This window comes from Pholis gunnellus (genome assembly GCF_910591455.1).
Source record: "Pholis gunnellus genome assembly, chromosome: 16".
Classification (NCBI taxonomy): Eukaryota; Metazoa; Chordata; class Actinopteri; order Perciformes; family Pholidae; genus Pholis; species Pholis gunnellus.
The window spans coordinates 7,639,076-7,660,473 of record NC_136543.1 but is presented as its reverse complement, the minus strand read 5'-3'; the positions used below and the strand labels follow the sequence as shown (position 1 = coordinate 7,660,473).

General features: G+C 42.8%; 1 protein-coding gene across 1 annotated transcript; it reads right to left on the bottom strand.

Annotated features, from left to right (window-relative positions):
- Positions 1-9,495: 9,495 nt before the first annotated feature.
- Positions 9,496-21,277, bottom strand: chrna11 (cholinergic receptor, nicotinic, alpha 11; the record flags this gene model as incomplete). Its single annotated transcript, XM_079175861.1, has 10 exons — positions 9,496-10,218; positions 11,665-11,774; positions 12,873-12,959; positions 15,650-15,844; positions 15,938-16,105; positions 18,391-18,470; positions 18,564-18,673; positions 19,000-19,044; positions 19,253-19,392; positions 21,226-21,277. The coding sequence occupies 10 exons, from the start codon at positions 21,275-21,277 to the stop codon at positions 9,496-9,498; spliced, it is 1,710 nt and encodes a 569-aa protein (XP_079031987.1).
- Positions 21,278-21,398: the final 121 nt, after the last annotated feature.

Below are 21,398 nucleotides of genomic sequence, written 5' to 3'. Positions count from 1 at the left end.
TACACATACACATACACACACATATACATATGCACACACCACGGATAGCTGGATTGTGAAAAACTCTGCAATGTGCAGATTGCTGGATGGTCATTTTGACAGCCAGAGTAATAGCCAATTTAGAGATGGATGACATAAGAATTGGAGCTGTTCAACCGTGATGGTTCTTTATAAGATGCAGAGGGAGAGGCAGGTTGAGGTGGTGTGACTGACTGACTGACTGTGCGTGTGTTGGTACTCTCTCTCCAGGTTGGTCTCCCGTCAGCCAAGGGGGATGTGGTTGCCGTGGCAGCACCACGTTGGCTCTCTGTTGGTTTGATTCCCGTCAGTCAAATGACTCATTCCCCCAATATTGTATTCAAAGCAGTGTTTCTTTGTGTTTGATGTTTGTTCTCTGTCCCCGTGACTCATGCTGCTGTGAATAGGCTTTTAGAAAGCTGCTGTTTTTTTTCTTCTTTTCTTTCTCTCTCTCTATATTTTTTTTTTGTGTGTTTTCGGGTCGTCTTGTCTGCGCCAGCTGCCGTCTTCCGCTCCGTCACAGGCAGGTGCGCATACTGTCAGTTGTTGTGTGTCTCTGCCGTCGGTGAGATAAATGTCATTGTGACGGTGTTTAGGTGAACGCAGAGAGATGCCGGGAATGTTAAGAAGCACGTCTTTTGTACGGTCGGCCCGTGTTTGTTCGTCAGTGTGCGCCGTGCTGTGAGCTTACCTGTGTTGTTGTGTGAGAGGCTGGACAGCCGTGGCTCGTCAGGGAATGATTATTTACAAAAAGGAGGATTGAGTTCCACACAGGACGTAACGGATAAAAGATGGTACGGCAAGCATGGTGGCAGTAGAATAAAAATAAAAAGAAGAACTTGTCCTTGTGTGGACGTCACGTGAGGCTCAGGAAGTTTGTGTTCATCACGGTCGCCACTGAAACGCTCGTCTCGATGATGCTGTTGCTATAGTAACGCATCAGTTTTTGGGGAATCTCGTGCCAAATCGGCGCTGATTTCCATCACTTTCATTCAGTGGCAGATGTTGTGTAAGATGTTTTTATTGTTGCCTCGAATTCTACAGCATTTCAGAGTCCAGCGGCCGCTCGGCCTCTTTCCTTCTGACGCCGTTGGTTCAGTCAGAACCGCTGCGTCGTCTCGTCTCGTCGTCATCGTCGGCGCTTTTGTGTAGACTCGACGCTCCTCGACCTCTGGAACGCACATCCGGCTCGGAGGGCATTAGCTGCTGGTTTCTCCATTTCAGCCGACTGGTCCTCCCCTATGACTAACGTGAAGGGTGGATGTACGTGCAGTTTTTAAAAAGTGTTAGCCTTTGTGATATTGATTTCTGCTCATTGCTTTGAAACACGGGGCCTTTTTTTCATGGCAAGTAGGCAGTGACATTAATTCAAGACCTACGCCTTGTTCGTCTGTCTTCAGCATAACCTGTAAATAGTTGTTTTTTTTAAAAGAAAAAGAGAATATCTCTTGGACAAAATGCACTCTTGTTTCTCCAACTCAAAACTTTTATTTATTTTTAGCAGAAATTCTAAAGATTGGGGGAAATGATGGTGTACAAAGCTAGAGCCACCGCTGATCGTTAGTTGTGTGCGTGGGGAACGGCTGTACGGAGTATAGCTCACCACGACAGGAAACAAACGGTTTAAAAGAGAGGCAGCGTCTTAAAAACTCCATCAATTAACACCTGATGCAGAACTTGGCTACTAAATGGAGAGTTTTATATCTAAAAAAAGAAAAACACATGAAGGTTTACTAACCAATATAAGAAAAAGGAAAAAAAAAAGGTTTGAAAATGTTGTGTAGAGTAATAAATTGTAACAATATTTTAAATAAAGTTATATATTGGGAACAAATGCTGACGGTCTGAAGTTATTTAATCCCTCCATGACATAAACTGTACCGTGGACTCGGTGTCTTTATGGCGTTGGTAATCTGAATTGTCTTCCAAGGGGCGTTCCACCCGCTGGTAAGCGATAAAGCTCTCAGGTTGTGGTTATCAATGTATTGATTCTCTTCCTTTCCAGCGGGACGTGACCAATGTCAAGACTGTCTCCCTATAAAGACATAAAGACATAAAGCAACAGCAGTGCTCAACTGAGACTGATTAACTTCTTGAAGAGGGGAAAAAAAGACGAGCGCACCTAACAAGCTTTTAAATGTATTTATATTTCAATTGGTCTAAAATGTTACAGCCGTGCTGAACAAATTGCTTTTAATGAGCTGCCAAGCGAGGGGATAGCAGAGTGTTGAGGTTTATTTTATTTTTTTTACCGCCTTGCGTTTGGTGAGATAAGTAGTTTGTGCCTGCGTGGGAGGCATTTATGCAAATGTTGTTCATATCGAGTCGCCGGTCGTAAAAGTTCAGAGCTAAATAGTTTGTCACAGAATGTCTGAGGTAAGGGGCTAAAGCTAATGTGACAGCCATTTTATTTGTGTTTCTCAACCCTTGTTACTGCCGTGCTCAGCCGTGCTGGAGGAGATGTGACACGGAAACAGATGTGAAGGTTTGCTGGAAGGAAACATTTCCCTTATGCACATTTCTGTAGCTTAAAGGTGTTGAAGATGAATAGAAATGCAGAGTGCCACTACTTTTTTGGGAGCTTAACGAATGATGGAACAGACCAAAGAGACTGTTCTTGATTCGTAGATATCTCATTTATGAACAGCTACTTCCTAGTGCACCGTCCACTCTTCCATTTAATAAAAAGCACTTTTCCTTCCTGAAAACAGCCCCAGGTCTGCAGGAAAGGGAGTAGTGCTGTGCAGTACATAACGGGTCCCATGGCAGGCAGCACGGCCGCTAATAAAAGGGCCACAGGCACCTCAGTCTGGCTGAGCAACGGGAAAGGTGACATTGTGACGGTCACATGCTGCACAGGTCTTTATGTCGCTCACGCCTCGCTGTTCCAGTCCGCGAAGGAGGAAGGTAGCGAGAAACTGAGGCGAGGCATTATTCAAAACCAAAAATACAGGGCCTGTGACCAAGCCCATCAAATGTTGTGTGCATTGGCACTGCTGAGGTGAAAGTGCCGTCTCACATGGGCACTATGTGCTGACTGCAGGCTGCCACCCTGACGCTACCACCTGCCCTCACGTTACATTTCTCTTATGTCTCTTATGAATTTAAAACTCACTCGTGTGCATACTCGTTATTTATCAGGTGTGACTATTTGAGGTATTGTTAATCCTTATTAAGACTATAAACTGTTACTAAGTAGCATGCGTGGTCTTAAGACTTATTAAATGCCTGTCTGTAGACAACTCTAGCTCTCAAGTTACTTATACCATAACATCTAACAGCGAGATGTAACACTGTCTTTATTTGATGATTTGCAGGTCAAAAAAAGGTCAAGACGTCTGTTAAAGCTAAAAAAAGAGGATGTACAATCACTCAAGTACTGGATTTGAGTACAAATTTGAAGTACTTGACATATACTTTCAACTTTGTGCTTCTTCTTCAAACTGACTTCACCAGTAAAACATTACAAATTAATGGTTTTAATTGTGATACCAATAACACATGCAAATAGTAGTTTTGCACCATTGAACAATTCAAGAGTGGAATTAGGACCTGCTTCACATTTAATTGTAGCCATTTATATTAACTTGTTTTTAATTGAAATGTTTAGATGTCTTTTGACCTGTGACTTACCAAATCAATCCTCACTAGCAGTTTGTAGTGCACCAAGTTATTCTTAATGAGCAGCCTGAATAAAGTGAGAGCAGAGAATTAAGACCCAAGATGTCGTTCAATAAGAAAACCTTTTCTTTCTTTTTTTTTTTTTTAACAGTCGACTGATTTTAACTGTCATGCTGCAATAATGTCCTCAGGCTTGTGGTCTCCCCTGAGGGGAAATGTGTTGAGTCCACTTAACGTCCGCTTGTGTTGAGGCTTCAGTGAGAACAGTGTGTGTGGGACTCTCTCCCACACACACTGTTCTACTCAGAAGCAGCTGTGGTGGTCTTAAGCTTGTTTGATTTCTTCTTTGTCCGTCTTTCTTGTGCCTGTTCCTTGTCTGCTTCTCAGAATAGAAGGATGGATCTGAAATCTCCAATAACGTTATATAACAAAAAACTTGCATAATTATGTAATGTGTAATTAAAAAAAGGCATAACAGCTTCAAATCCCGACTCCTCCTAACACCCTTCGTGCATAGACGTCCTGGATTATCCCCGTTTGTTTTTCCTCATTTTAGCAAAGCCAATTGAGTTGCTGTGAATTGCAACATTCTCCAGAGAGGGGCAACTAAGGACGAGTTAGTTGCATAAGATATGAATATGTGCATCAAACTTAGTGTCTCGTGAAATTTAAATGCAATTCTATGCGTCTTACAGTACTGTGGGTTGCATCAAATTATAACACATTTTCATCAGGTATGCTTCACCTCAAGCTCAAACATTTCTGCAGTTTCTGGGACATATACCTCTTTTCGTTCATATTTTGGTCACAGCTTTTTGATATAATTTACTCTAGCGCTGTAATGGTGAGGGGTGAAAAAAATACAGCGTCTAAAATAATTACTGTCCGTATAAAGCTGCGTGATGATTTTCAACCTGATTGCAGATTCATCACATGAAATTAAAAGTATAAAGAGCTGATTAACCATGACATTCATTTCCCCCTCATTCTGATCATTAGAATTAAGCACCGTTTAAAGGGACACTCAACCAATTTTACACCTAAATTTACTCGTCACAAGGATTTTGTTATCTTGGCCTCCTTTTAAGTTTTGATCATTCTTTTCTTTAACCTGACTTTTGTGAGTCCCCGAATCTTATGAAAGTGAATATAGCCTCAAAGAAATGAATGAACAGAGGAGACTTCGTTCATTATTCACGGTGCAAGTGAAGTGAAACTTCATTGAGTTCCTCGGGTGGGAAAGTGAGTAAAATTCCTCAATAACTAAACTTATGCCTTTGCCAATGCTGGCAGGTCCCTGGGTAGGAATTAGTTGGAAGGAACTTCATGAATGAGGTTATTTGTAGCTTTCCTTGGCATGTTGGGTGCATTATATCCTACTATCAGCTACCAGTCAAGTAATAAACCAGAGTGCTGTCGCCAGTACTACAGAGAGCATCCAGCCACTGTTGACTTATTGTTTAAGAGGCCTTTGCTCCTCTGGACGGACACCTCGTGTCCACTTAACCTTGTGACTGCGGCGGCCCAGGCCGGTTATACGGCGGTCTGTAAAGTGAATGAATGTGGCTTGGCAGGATTAATCAAGCCTAACGACACATCTGTAGGTAGGCTCGGTGGTAGGAGTGAGCATCAATCACCATCTGGAGCATCTCCTTCTCTTTCTCTCTTTCCCTCTCTTTCTCTCTTTCCCTCTCTCTCTGCTTCTCGTCAGCTGCATCGACCAGCGCTTTGGGCCCTTGGTAATTAAAAGGCATTGATCGGCCCCAGCCGCAAGATGTCGGGGAGCTTTCATGCAGCAGAACGCACCCGGGACCCTTGGAGAGAACAGGTGTGCACGCACATGGACGGGTGCGTCTCAATATGTGTGCAATGAGTGTGTTGTGCAAATGTTTAATGTAGATTATGAATTAATGAGCTTTCTTGCCGTATGGGACCGCCTCGTGTGATATCTCTGGCTGTGTTTAGTCTTTTCTTCGGTTGATGTCTTTGTGGTTCATTTGTATGCTCTGCGGTGATTGCATCTTTTTAGCTTATCGCCGCCCCATTTACACAGATATAGAGCTGTGTGAGGCCTAATGGGCCTCCAGTGAGGTTCAGTTGAATTACACATCTGGTAAAATATCTGAGGCCTGGGAGAAAGGTCAGCGAGCTCTTATTAAATACAAATTGTGGGGTGAGAAAAAAACAAAACAACTGAATGATTCTACACATATACGCAAACCCTGAGGCTCATCTTTCCCATGGACACACACGCGCACACACACACACACCCTTCACACACATTCTCACTCTTCTTTTATTCCATCTGAGTGAACACAGTAAATCTTAAGTGCTGCTAGATTGCTAACGCGGCACATTTTTCGACCTCAGAGCGGAGGAGAGTTAGCCCGTCAAACAGAGGGGGGCCTTGCCTGAGCTGAATGAGGACCAGCACACTACTATAAATACACCCTGGACTCTTTACTCCGTCTGGCACACTGACTGAGTGACACAGTGAGGGCCACACATCAACCCCTACACAGTCCCGCTGCTTGATTGACATAAAGCTGCATGAAAATATGTCTCTAATTTCTCTTTATTTCTGTCGTATATATTTTCCCTTGTGGTGTGATATACTGCAGTGGCCTTTCGTTTGATGTCTGTGACTGAGTTATGCTTGTCAGAGCACCCATCTCCCCTGCCTCTGTCCCTCATAAATCCGATGAATTACCCGCTGTGCCCCCCCCCCCCCCCTCCTCCATTTACCATCCCCTCGTCTTCTCCCCATCTCATCCCTCCCCTCCCTCCTCTCTCCTTCCTGAACGAGTGATCAATTAAGGCCCTGTCCAGCTCTCACTGCACGTCAGCACTTTCTCTCCTCCTCTTAGCCCCTCTTTCTCTCTCTCTGTCATTTTTTTCCTCTTCTTTTTGGGTGTAGGGCCAGCCACTGTCAACAGAGAAAGATAGGGAGCAGACCAAAGGTGGTAGAAAAAAGGGAGAATCCTTTATTTTCAGGATGAGAAATGTACAGATGTCAGGGTTTAGGTGTCGGTGTGTGCTGGAAGGAAAATATCCTTCTACAAACCTCCCAGCAGGAAGTTTACTTTCCGCCTGCTGGGAGACTTTGGCTTTAGAGAGAAAGACAGAGGAGACAGAAGATGAAGAGAGGTTTAGAAATGAAGTATTTGTACAACTGTCTCTAAACTCTCTTTGTGGATAGTAAATGTGTCAAGCCACCGGAGACAGTGTAGGTCAGGAATGTATTAAACGTACTTTGTCCTGTTGGATCTTTGCGCTGAAGCAAACCTTAATGAACTTACAGGATAAGGCTGCCAATATTATATTGTCATCAAGTCCCCTGAAAATACCAAAATCAACAACACACTTATCCTACTACTAACAAGTGTTATCTGTGTAGCCAGTCGTTTATTCCTCTACCATAGACCATTCTCAAAAACGATTAAAAACACGTCTACTGTGACCGCTTGTCTCCTCTTACACACCTTTAAGCAGGTTGCCCTGTTCTGCTGTAATGGAGATGCAAATCCCTGCCGTGCTTGAGTGACGCGCCAAGTCAAACCGTGTCGTGCCAAGCCAGCACGTGTAAGGAAAACTATACGCTTCTGACCTGGTTTTAAGTATTGGAAACACGTAGGCATGAGGCTGTATGTCACAGATAATGTAACATAACTTATTCCAGGTTTTTTTTCATAGGATATGTTGACAATATAAAATGTATAGAGCAATTTTTGAGGGTTGTTTGGTTTTTGACGAATTTATCCAACTACAGCTGCAAGCTGAGGGTTAACTTCTCTGTCTTTGCTTAGAATGAATCTCTCAACTGCGAACAAAACGCACTTCATCCAGTTTTTAATGCTTAAACATTTGTTTTCACCAGTTATGTTAGGTGTGTGGGCGTGAATCAATAAAATACTATTTATTCTACCGTTTTTGCAGGTAGATATTTCCACATTTATTTTCAGTGGCTGTGCACACGAGCTGTATCCACATGAAAACTTATATTGAAGACAATGTGACACTATCTTTGAATCAGTGAAGCATTGAGGGACTCAGCAATGACCTTTGCTGAATTGTACAGAACAGAGCTGTTGTAGCTGCGCTCTCAGCTGGATTCCTGACTCATGACGCATCCTTTTCTTATAATCTTGAGCCGTGTCCAAAATCACTCCATTATTGACTCTTTCACTATATTCCGTATTTTGTTATACTGGAATTGTTTGCAGAAATGTTACATGCCACAGACGTTCCTCTCTGGTTTAGGGTTACAAAACTCTATATAGTGAAATGGGAATGATTTTCAACACGGCCATAAAAGGTAGAATAAAAGTAGATAGTATCTCTGCTTATTGTAAATGGTGTCATACAGCTTTTAGACAGACATCCTTGAATTGAACTACGCTAGGCTAACCTTGCATCCAGCACACATTCAAACTGCTAGCAGACAACTCAAATTCTCTCAAACCCAAACTAATTAAAGACATATTTTGTCAAACCTTTTAAATCAACACTTTATCAACTGGACTCAATTTCACGAAAATACAGCTCCATTAAAATCTCATCTTTCATTTTAGATATGTGTGAAATCTCTATATCGCTATAACCTCTTGAAGGGATCCGACAGAGATTTGATAGGATGTTGCTTCTCCATATCAAATTGGGGATTTTGAACGATTTATTTTTTGTTGTTGTCGTCCCTCTCGTGTTCTTTTAAAGACCTGACCTCTCATTTCAGTTATTAAACCTTTAACATGAGATCCAATGAGGTCTGTTGGTCCATTAGGACCTGCCACATGCAGTTAGGTAACTGCTTCGTGGTTATGATCGGTTCGAGCCCCCACTGTGGTGCAGTTACTGGCCATTGCGTTGTTGATGACCGGTTAATTCAGTTTCCCGGTCGTAATAAGCGCTGCACACTGTGCCCGCTGCTAAGGAGCTTTTGATCTCTGCTGATTGTTGCAGATTGGCAATCGTCTCAAAGAGATAAGGCCTTTAGATTTAAAGTGGTTTGCGTCGAGCAGAGAGGGGACTTGATCTTTTTAAAAGCTTATTAGTCCTAAAGATTATCCAAGGTCTTTCATTTTGACGGTCATTGGATGGATGTGATTGAATAGATGCTGAGATCCTCTTCTGTTCCTCTCTGCTTCCTGATCTTCTGTCCAATTTTATATATCCGAGCATCAAGCTGTTTACTCCTCCGAACCGATGTCACAAGCTATGAAGTGTCGTTCAGTCAACATCGCTCTTTGTTGTCTGTAAAATGATTTTCCTCCTCTCCCCACGCTCTCTTCCTTACAACACTTTAAATGATGCAGTCCGTTGTCAACATGTGGGAGTGACCAACTGTCTCCCCTCCTCAAGAAGAAAGAAAGAACAGCCAAATATCGGTCTTATCTGTCTCGGCCTATCTGCCGTCTCTTTTGCCCTCTTACTCTCTCAATCTCCCCATTGCTTTAAGAGCTTTATTACTTGAGCTTGCTTGTGACTAATACTCTTCTCTTGCTTCTTCTTTCTTTCTTCCTCATCTTTGTGGTTAAAGTCTTTGAATCCATTTCACCTGGTCAAGAATCCGATAAAGCACCCTGCTCACCCTAGTCTCACTTTAAGTTCACTCGGTACCCCTTTTCTCGTCTGTTTTCTTCTTATAAATCGGTTACAAAACAGAATGTATTGCAAAGAAAATCTTTTTTTTTTGTTGTTTTTACTATTTCCAATTTCCTTGCAATCACAAATCACAGAGCTTACAGTCCGCTGGAAATTGTGTTTCCTTGGATCCGGGCCCACTCGATCCTTCATCCTCTATTTAATTCCCGTCATCCTTTTCTTCACGCTTCTCCTCCTCCTTTTTCCCCTTTGCTTTCAAACAAAGTCTTTTGAAATGGCGTCCACAAAGTTGGGAGCTGACATGAGGATAGAGATGGTGCATATGATGTTGAAAACGCTGAACGCCACCAGGCATAGACGATCGATCACAGCCCCTGCAAATTTCCACTGGTCGGCCACGCTCTCGGTTTCGTCCTGCTCCCGGAAACGGTCTGCCATGTAACGCACCTCCTCCAAGATGGCCTGTAGCTGGGGGTCTCCTATCCCTGCATTCGAGCACCCGCCAAGCCCTCCGGGTCCACCTCCAAAGCCCCCACCACTGGAGACAGTGCTGGGGCAGCCTACAGTGTCCATATTGGGGATGGGAGGTGGTGGGGAGCTGCAGAACTGAGATGGGAGGTGAGGAGGCGGGCTACCTGGTACCCGCAGAGGCCCCGTGCAGATGTTATTTCTCTGGAGAGGCTCTGAGAGAATTGAAGGGTCCTCCATGCTCTGGTAGCCCATGTAAAGAAGGTTCCCGTTGTTGTTGGCGCTCGATTGGACGTGGAAGTGAGGATGCCCCGCATGGAGAGGAGCCAGGTTCTGTGGGTGCAGTGGATGGAGGGTGGGGTCCGGTGGATTCGGGATGCTTCCACTCTGGGAGCCCGAGGAGCAGCGCCGCAAGTGGGGGGCACACGGGGGCCGCTCGGGGTCGTCATTCTCTCCTGGTCGCTTCATACGCAAGAACCACGCTACCCACTGCAGCAAGACGAGCTGCACCTGCAGGGAGAAAGAGAGAGAAACTGAGATATGTAAAGATGAGAGTGGAGGACAGGAGGTAGCCGAGCAGAAGAGCATAAAAGCCTACCAGGAAGCAAAGGGAAATAATGAGAAAGCTGCAAAGCATTGAGGGCCACTAAACAATGATAACTACACATTTTGACCTTCAGTTAAGCCGGGTGAATAGCCTCATTTGTCGTGGATTGATGTTCGTAATAATATTTCCAACCTTGCAGCTTGTTTAAAAATGCAGCTGCACTTGCATAAGTAGAAGTATGAGATCCTCGCCAGGGACGCCCAGTTAAAGTGCCTGAGGCAGAGAAGATTTTTCGCTGTAACCGTATTTCCAGCAGAGAGGATACTTACAAAGACAGCATTCCATTCAAACGGTGGAATTATTGAGATTGACTGTCAGATTACAGTGTAGTGAGCCTCCAATATTGTCTCAGTTAACTGCAGCATTAGAATAAAGGGAAGATGAGCTGCTTGCAAGTTGAGTTGAGTAAAGCTTGTTCTATTCTTCTCCTGTTTCCTCAACATGAAAACAAAACTCCCTTGGAAAGAGACTACATGTCCCCTGAAAGGGGCGTTTTAGTCCAACAGCTGCCAGATGGGCATCTAATGAGAAGCTAATGTCCAGATGACTGCGGGATGAAGTCTCCACCGAGTGTGTTTACTGTCTAGGTAACGGTCCCTGTTGCTGCTGCTGCTGCTGTTGATGTTGTTTTTGTCCAGGCTGCAATTATGAACTGTGCTGGTTCAGTGCTCTCATCCGGACCATATCAATTAGCTTGTTAATTGGCCGTCGGACTGTCTTAACAGGCCATTCATCAACAGAACGTCCTTCAATGTGTCGATAAATGCGGCATCTGCATTCTCATGCAGCCTGGCTTTTTGTACAAATATCGATAAATGTTGACCTGTCAATTTTTAAAAAGCTCAACAATGTTTTCCTATATTTCATTTGCTGATTACAATTCTAGGGTTTTTAAACAATAGCATATCATTTGCATATGCCATGTCATTATTTCAGACCTTTTTTTCCACATTTCAAATTGTTTTGCGTTTAACAGAAGGCCAGAAAAACTAAAGAAGAGGGAATGAGTCAAATCAAACCGCCTACGCATTCAGAGCTCTTTGAAAAACACTCCTGTTAAAGTCTGTGGCGAGCCCTTTGCAGACTGACACTGCCGAATGAGTCATAGCCGGGGAAGTCGGAGAGTGAAAAGTGGAAAGGAAACTGGCAGAGGAGCGCAGGTAGCACTGACAGATGAAATGAAAATGGCAGAGCATGATACGATATTGAATAATGATGTTAAATTGAGATTATCACGTCTGAAGTAGGGAGACCAACCATTAACAGTAATTAACCGGCTGGACAGCACGATGTGTGGAACTGATAATACACTTCAGGTTATGATGAAGAGTCTGAGCTCTAAGACTCACCCATTTTGGCATGTTGCCCCCATTTGGATCGTGGTGATGATACTGCAGTACCACCACTGTGGCAATGACTGACATCCCAACAATGATCATTATACTGGCGAAGTACTGACCTGAGACGGAGTAGATTATGGAACAGTGTTAGGTTTCATTTCACACACAATGTAATACCTACTTGCATATTGACAGCCACTTTGGCCATATTTTCATGTTCAGTTTCTCCACTATTTATGTCAAAATGAATACATCCGTGGTAAAATATCCTCGTGCCAACCTGTGACCTGCTACCGACCTGCACCCGCTGCCTGCTAGTCTCAACATTGTGTTTGTAAAAGCAAGATTAAGACTGCATATGGATAGCTTTTTAATTAAAGGAAATATGCTAAAAGCAGCCCTCCAGTGATTATAAGTTTTCTGAAGTTTTTAATGACAAATGTGGCCTTGCATCTGTCGCTGGCTGCAATCTCAGCTGGCAAAATATAATATATCCAGGCATGTGCAATCAATTTAGCCAGTTAAACTTTAAGGCGAGCAGATGGTGAAAATTATGTTTGTTTGGCATTTTGTAGCTTTGCCACTGTCTAGTAGTTTGTTGTAATTGTGTTTTTCTGTTCCAAAGACGAGAGTCTGTGAATAGAGGATCTTAAAGCAGATGTTGGTCAGCTCAGACAGAAATAACTCAACTACTGGAGGGATGCAATGCAACCAAATACGGCAACACAACTATTGCCATGACATTTTGCACAGACAATGTCCCCCTCAAGATAAATTGTAATGACTTTGGAACTTATTGTGTTGAGCCATCATCAAGTCAGTGTCAATCCATCCATTTTGGTTTATTAATTGACACCTGCAAACATCATTCTGCTGTAATGCTGATGATATTCCCATTAGCCTCAGCTGTCATTTTTGTTTAGTGCTAATTAGCACATGTTGTCATGCTAACACACAACCACCAGAAGTCAACCAGAAGCTAGTTCCTTCTGTGCACCTCTTGGAATTACTACGGGGAGAATTAACAGGCAAGACCACACATTGATTTACTTTTCACTGCCAGTCGAAGACGTCTTGATTTTATATTGACATTCGTTACATGTTGTTGTAGCAATGTGTCATATGTCTAGTTAAAGAACTTGCTCATAAAGGACCATGTGAACCGCTCGTGAAAAACATGCACACGCACGCACAAACGCACACTGTCTGTCACATACCTATAAGAGGGACGGAGTCAGACGTGGCTGGCATGATCTCTGCGACCAGCAACATGAAAACCGTCAGGGACAGCAAGACAGTGATGCCTGCAGATAGATATATAGATACATAGATATATAGATGTATAGATACATAGATATATAGATATATAGATACATAGATAGAGAGATACATAGATATATAGATAGACGGATAGAGAGATAGATACATAGATATATAGATATATAGCTACATAGATATATAGATACATAGATACATAGATAGACGGATAGAGAGATACATAGATATATAGATAGATACATAGATAGATAGATACATAGATATATAGATAGAGAGATGCGTAGATAGATAGATAGGCAGATAGATATATAGATAGAGAGATACATAGTTAGACAGATAGATAGATACATAGATAGATAGATACATAGATAGATAGATACATAGATAGATAGATACATAGATAGATAGATAGATAGATACATAGATACAGAGAGAGATAGATAGATAGATAGATAGATATGAGAACTTCATGTTGGAACTACATTTAGTTAAGCAATCAATACCGTGGTTTAGTCCCCTCCCCTGAGTAGTGGCACGTTCCTGTGAGAGCGTGTGTTTGGCGTTTTGATAAATGGTTGCACTCGGGACGAGAACACGTTCGATTTATGTAAATGACCAGCTAATGCTCATACGATAAATTACTTTTTTATGTTTTTGTAGCTCTACAACAAAAAGCACTTCCACACAGCAAATAGCCATTTTTTAAAGTTGTCCAAACTCTGCTTTCTGTATGAGAACACACATACACACACACACACACACACACACACACACACACACGCTCCTGCACTGAAACTCATCTACATCTTCATTTATCCACCTCCACACTATCTGTCTCACTGAATTTAAGGAGTGCTTTGTTGGCATAACTGTCCCCATGCAGAAGCAATGAATTAAACTCCTTGGCCGAGAGATAAAATATGATCGTCCTTTAAGGACATTAAGAAAATTAAAAATGCTTCCTTTATGTTGCGTTCTGTCTTAGAAATGACACTTATTCTTTTTAAAAGCGTGCCCCTGTCACACTAAAGGCCCAGCCATTTGGTCCCCGTGTCTTCTCCATCAAGCGGAGTGACTTTTCCTGGAAGGCCGTGTGTAAGCTCTCCCTCTAATCAATTCACTAGGCTTAATTACATCGATAGGTTAATTGGCCGTGTGTGTAAGGCTTGGCATTATTTTCTGTGGAGAAATGCTGCGTAATGCATCCTGTATTGAGGTTAAGGATATGCTTTGACAAAGCTGCCACGGCTTCCCTCTGAGTTCCCTCTCAGTCAGACATAAGTATCGACGAAAAAGCATAAACATTAATGATTCATTATTATTATTATGGTGTATATGGTGAGTGATGGGACTGGTACAAAGACCAGGCAATATTCTAATGTCTGAAATAGGACTGCAATTAACTTTTTTTTAATTATTATTAATCTGCTGATATTATCTTGATAAAGTAATTCATTGTTTTGTGTGTAAAATGTTAGAAAATAGTAAGAAATCCCATAGTAGTTTCCATAGCCCAAGTTGACTTATTAAAATGTTTTTTTTGTGTGAAAAAAACCCGAAAGATAATCAATTTTCAATAAACATTTCAGAGGACGAAACCAGATAATTTAGCTTTTTTTAGTTTTTAAATGGTTGAAACAAATAATTGATTATCAAAATTGTTGCCAATGGCATATGATCAATGGAACTATCCTTTCAATGCAAGGTTAGATAATCTGGAGTCTGGTGTGGGATGAGTTGAACATCATCCATCTTGTGCGCTAAACAGGTTGGGACGGATATTAAAATGTATTTGCAGCTCCTGTTTGATGGCGCCACTGCTTCCTCCCTCTCTCTCTCTTCCAGCTTATTATTGTGCGATTCGGTTGTCTCCCACCTCCCATCAGTCCTCCCTCTCTCTTTTGTGCTGTCCTGTCTCATCCTTTTCAAATTCTTCTCCTGTCTGCGTCCCCATTTCTCTACCTTCCCACACCCATCTGTGCCTGTTCCTCCTCCTCCTCACATTTCTCATCTCTCTATTTCATCTTGTAATCCCTCTCCTCTCTCGGCTCCACCCTCTCTCCCGGTGCCTCTTTCATCGACGCCCCGCATAGTCTTCAGCACCACCGCTTCCTTTCTTTTCGCCTTTATACTAGGAAGGTTTCCTTTTTGGGAACGCTTCAGTTCTACAAACCACGGAGCATGACAGCTCCCAAGTTGGAGATATGATTTGGCCATGGACGCTCCATGGGTAGGCTGGTGATGGACAGTGTGCGGTTGCCTTTTCAATGTAGATTTTACATTTAGTCCGTGATGCAACTCGTCTCCTGTACGCCGTGTTTTATTAACCTCACCAAACTTCTAATTGTGTTATCTGAGGTTGTTTTCGGTTTCATGTGACTTATACAAGAGATCACAACATTATCTTTTTTTTAATTGTGTGCATGTCCTTCCTCATAAAACACACACCTGTAACAGGAATTATGAATGACCGATGGACTTTAAGTGATGAAACCGGAGACAACCTCAGACACCACCACGATGAATGCAAGATAGAAAGAAACGCTGTGCAACGTGTTTTCATTTTGAAGCTCACATTTTGCCTGCACCTCGCTGTGTGTGCATGTCAAAAACAGACATCTACATCTAACTAATCCAGCTTTCTTTTCCCACTTCCTGTGTGGTTGTTTGCCTTTTTGTCCATCTATTTCCTCCACCATCTTTGTGATCTACTCACCCAGTGAGATCTTCTCCCCAGAGTCAGCTGGCAGCACAAAGATGAGCAGGGTCATCGAAGACAGCAACACACAGGGAATGAGCAGGTTAAGGGCGTAGTAGAGCGTCCGCCGCCGTATTGTCACAACAAACGTCACATCCGGGTAAGGCTCCTTACAACAATCGTAGAAGTTCTCGCTTCTGGTGCCGGGAACTCCTGGAGGAACAGTGACGGAGAGAAATTGACTCGTCTGCTCTGTGCCTGGATGTTTGACATGAGGATGCGATGTAAATGTTTCACCGTTCTCACCAATTAAGTCCCACTCTCCATTGGTCATGTAGCCTGAGATGTCAGCGTCGTTCATCTGGAGGTCCAGCAACCAGCCGTCGTACGTCCAAGAGCCGAACTTCAGCTCACACTTCTGGATGTCGAAAGGGAACCAGCGAACGTCCACGTTGCAAGTGCTCATAAAGATTCCTGAGGAAAAGACAAGAGAACAGGAGGCAGACGGTTAAAGCTCAATTGACTAAATGACAGCGTTGACCTTTGCAGTTTAGTGCAGAGGTGACAAGGTGAAAAATCACCCGGAGGACCCACTTGTAAAGAAAACCTGTCCTGAATATCAAGTAGCTAGTCAGAAAGAATCATTCACTCATTTCATATCCATCCAGCTCCAATGACTGAGTTCTGAACTCAAGCACCTTACATTTTTATACGGTGTGGAATGTGCCGCATCACAACCAAGAGTACGCACTGTCATAGGGTTTTTATTAACATTGTCTACAGAGAGTTTTCTCTCTCTATTTTAAAATTGAGTTTGGAGGCTAGAGAGGTGAAAGCAAAGACTACGTTAGAAACAACCAACCATCAAAGAAATGTCTTTAAAGAAAACAACAACTTGGCAGCAGGGTTGTCACCCGCAGGCTTCAGAAACTCGGCTCTGCGCTCACAGCTGTCAGCTGAGCCTCGGCCATAGAAGGAAACACCAACAGTGACACTGCAAAATGAGATTGTGCACCCTGCTCTGATCATAATGCCGCTTTTATTATGCAAATCAAATGCCCTCACATGTGTATGTTGTACGCTGGTGTCCACCCCCCCCCCAACGAAGAATCACAAGGATCTTCGCAGTGGTCGCTGGCAAACTGCAGCCCTTAAAGTAATTACTGAAATAAATGAATCAAGCCCTGTTGAGACGTTCAGAGGCACGCAGAACCAAAATGCCATCGAGGACTTACAGCCAGAGACATTCGTTATGAAGCTGCCGATTATGCAAATCAGCCGACAGAGAGTGGAGGTTAGCGGGTTGAAGGCTGCTTTGAAAGCAGAGGTTGATCACAAAAATGACACCGATGTAAGTGGTATCAATAAATTTCCTTTTTATACACTCCTTGCTCTCTCAAATCCAGTTACTGACACCCGGTTGTTGTCTTTGCTACATGAGGACGGTGTCTTTATAATTACTCATGTTATGAGCCTCTGTGGCACTAAACCTTTAATTAGTAGTTCTGTCTACCTTTGCAGTCCACTGATCCGTTCTCCTTCGTGCACAGTATGATTTTGTACCCTGCCTCTCATCACAGATATCCGGTAACCTTGAAGCAACGCTCACAAGAAAAAGACACCTGGATTTTTCTGCGACTTAATAATCCCTCTCTCTCTCTTTCTCTCTCTCTCTCTCTCTCTCTCTCTCTCTTTCTCTCTTTCTCTCTCGCAGCACGGCTCCCAAAATAAAACTCCATCATTCTGAAAATCAAGAAGGCATTACAAGACCGGGAGACAAGGTTGCCCGTTTGCAAATGTCCCCCGATCAAGATAGGAGCCAAACCCTCTTACGCCTTATCTCCCGGTAAACCATTAAACCCAAACATGACGCCTTTACCTCTGCAAAGCTAGGTTTTTCTACAAATGATGGTGTGCAGCAAACACCTGAGATCCTCCACCTTTAAATTATTTACCGTTTGTCAAGCTCCTTCTCCATGCCTGCTACCCACAGACCTGTTGCCTTTTATTTGCTGATCATAACAGCCCAAAAACACCTCACAAATTGCAACCAGGCTTGTGTGAGGGAGTCAAAAAAACAAGCTGGTTGGCTGCATATTCTCTTTCCCTTTTCTCTTCATTTTGTTTTATTTAGTCCATCTCTCCCTGTTCTCTTTCTCATCATCTTTTCTAGCACAATCTCTTGTCCTTATTCTACCAAAGCAGGGCACTATCTCTTTATTTTTCCCTTGTTGACTCTGATCCAAATCACAGCATTAGGAGCTGTATTTAAATTCCGCAGCACCTTATTAATAAACATGGACCACTGGATAGAATTGATACTGTGGCTTTTTCAGCAGACAGTCCTCGACTTTTACTTCAGACGGCCTTTTCACCTCAATCCAGCCTGCTGCTGGTGTACAAAGGAATGCAAAGTAAAGTAAAGATCCGTGGAAACCCAGGGGAGCCGCTATGTTACTATTACTATATTACTTGCACACTTGCACACTCTTGCATTTGGGTTATGACAGAAAACGGAGGAAGCGTGCGCCTCCTATTTATAGGTGTTGCTCACAGCGCTGAGGATCTGTAACCAGTGAGAAACAAGCGATGCTGTTTTATTCTAATAAAATATTAATGTTAAATGTACAAACAGTTGAGACATGCAGATATTGCAGAATGAGATGCTGCCTCTGCATCGGACAGGATGACGGGAAAGGGAGAAAGGAATGAAGAAGAGTGAGAGCGTGAGCCAATGAAAAAGAAATAAGTTACTTCACCTGGAGGCAGGTACTCGGCGTAGCCGCTGGAGTTCACCAGAACATTGGTCTTAAAGGTGGAGTCAAAGTCGTCATCTGCACTGAGGAAGGACAGGGAAGGAAGTGACACTACTTGTTGAAATATAATGTGTGTTTGTAAGAGGCACGAGTTGTGTTGTTTATCCGTCTTTTACCTGTTGTAGAGCAGGATGTCTGGTGTCCAGACCTGGTCTGTGGTGAAGCGGAGGTTCTTCACTCCGGGATGTTCGCTCTGGTTCCACTGGAGATAGTGGTCGAACCAACTCTTAAACACACAGAGGCAGATACAGTCTGTATCCCGATGCACTGCAGTACAGGCAGGCTACTTTATCTTCAATCCCCTGAGTTTACATGTAAGATTCATATTTATCAAGGACATAAATCGGTTTATTACCTTACAGTCAAAAAGGTGAGCTGTTTCTGAAAACATCTCCACTTTCTTCTAAGTATTAGAGATATCGTTAGATTCACATTTTGACCTTCATTTTGAAATCCCTCTCCTCTGAATCTCAACCATGATCTTAATTTACTAGTTCAGATAAAAATCACCGAGCAACAAATTCATTATCGTGTCTTTTCGGGGGTCCTTACCATCCGTAGCCACATGTTAGTGGTGAGAACCTGGTTCTTCTCATCCTACAAAATATAAATTCAAAAAGAATTGCACATTTATTTTCTTCGAATAGAGCCAAAGAGTAGAAACTATTTTCCCTATTTAAGATTAAAGAAACATTTTTTATCTCCAAATCCCGAAAACACTGGAAAAAGTCTCCTATTATTATTGTTCTCCAAGAAACAACTTTCAAACGTCATCATGTATTTGATGGCGTCTGTAGACACCTACCACGTCCATGATCTGTACCATGCTCAGGGTGAAGATGACGGTGAGCGGGTGGGAGTCGTTGCCCACCGGCCGCTCCATCCGGTTGTAGTCCTTCAGGAGGTTCTTCAACAGGTTCCTCTGGTGAGGACCCTGCAACGACACTAAAGAGGCAGACAAATGTATAATATCTATATAAATCTGGGAAAACAAGCTGCACTCCACACTGTATGTTAAAGTCCAGGTCCCCTATAAAGCCCTTAATAGCAGATTTGTGTTTTCTGCGTAGCGAATAAAAAGGACACCAATCTTCAAGAAAAACCATCACTAGGGATTCAAATGAGACTTTTGGGTGGGAGTATATTCAGGCAGGGACGGATACTCATAATAAAAAAATAAAAGTAATGTTGCAGATCAAACCAGAAGATTTAGCTCTAAGGAACTGAACTCCCTTATCTATCAGTGCCCGAAGAACAAGACTAAAAAGATAAGCGAAACGGGGTTTAATGATGAAATTTGCAGAAATATAAAAAAAAGAAATGTTATCACCACTATTCACACTTATCTTGACTTTTATGGTTTCGCAAAGGAAGAGAGATCCAGCATCTCAGTCAGTCAGTCAGTCAGAGATTCAGAGAGAGCGCGCAGAACAGCCGGTAAACAAAAAGTAATTAGAAATAGTGAGAAACCTTATTAGGGGGTAATTGGCACTAATGGTTGTATAATGAGGTTAGTTTGAAGTGTTCAGACCTAATACACATAAAATATTAAATAGATTTATTTATGCGCTAACTGAAGCAAACTGTGAACCACAAATGTGCAGACCAATTCAGAATGAATTAAGAATGTTGCTGTAGTTTCCAATCAGTGGGACCATCGTAACACAGCCGAGCTTTGCCCTAATTCTAGTTTTTAAAGGTTTCTTAATCTACCGTTTATACCATGCTCAAGTACAAGGAAATTATTATATTAAATGATGCTCAAAACATCTAAGATGTCTCCAGTCAGTGCAATAGTAAAGCAATTAAAAAAAATGATGCTGATGCCAGATGCTGAACATACTGTGTGTGAGACATTGTTGAACAATGTGGAAGATTCCTTTTGTTTCTGACTTTGAAGCTTATTTGTGGAGAACGTCAGGGTTCAAGGGGCTCTAGTGCAAAGAACATAACAGGTTTAAGTCGCGGTATAGCAGTGGCAAAATGTTCACGCATTGAAAGATGGTTTCATTCAAAGCAGAGTCATGGAAAAGCCCTGGAGCCCTTTCCTTAAACCCAGTGTCTCATCAGTATAGTCTGAAACTTTTTTTCCCCCCTTGTCTTTTCTTTGCTGCACTTTCTGGTACGAAAACCTCCTCTTGAAAACACAAACAAAAAGAACAGCGTCTCATTGCGGGTACGTCTGCCTGTGGGGAAAGTTCGCCTGTTTTCCTCTCAGCTCTGTCAGCCTTTATATTCACTTCTGTTGCTTAGAGCTCCGTCAGCTCAGCTGCAGTAACGCGTCCTCAACACAACAGGGGAGGCAAGACAGAAGAGCCGATCTATATGTGCAATTTAACTGATCCGTGAACTGCTTTCTGTGGGGGTAAAATCTCCTGTCATGCACACAGATTTAGACGGAAAGAGGCTTGTGGAACGAGGAAAGAAAAGCAATGAAATGTTATGACTGCTCCGATTTCTCTACACACTGTTTCTGTCAATCTGCCCGTTTAAATGTCTCCTGTAGTGGCATCCATCCCCGAGGTCATGTACATCCAAAGAAACAGGAACACAATTTTGGAAAAATCCTAGAGATTTCAACAAAAAAAGCAACCAGGTGAGCCAGCTTTCACTTTTCTTCTCCTGGAGTCTTTTTTTTCTCTACTTTGAATTCTTATTCCATCAAAACCGACTCCAATTCCTGAATTCCCTACAAAATCACACTTTGAGACTAAAGTGCCGCTGCTGAAATTCTGAAAACATCATGAAAGACGTAGAGAGAGAGTCGTTCAGGCTCACCGTGAATCAAAGCTGAGAATCCAGAGAGGAGCAGAGCCACCGAGTGCCACATCTTGGTGGTGGGGAGCAGGAGAAAATAGGAGGCAGAGGAGGAGAAGCTCCGGATGTTGAAGGAGGAGGAGGAGGATGAGGAGGAGGAGGAGGAGGAGGAGGAGGAGGAGGAGGGTTGGGAG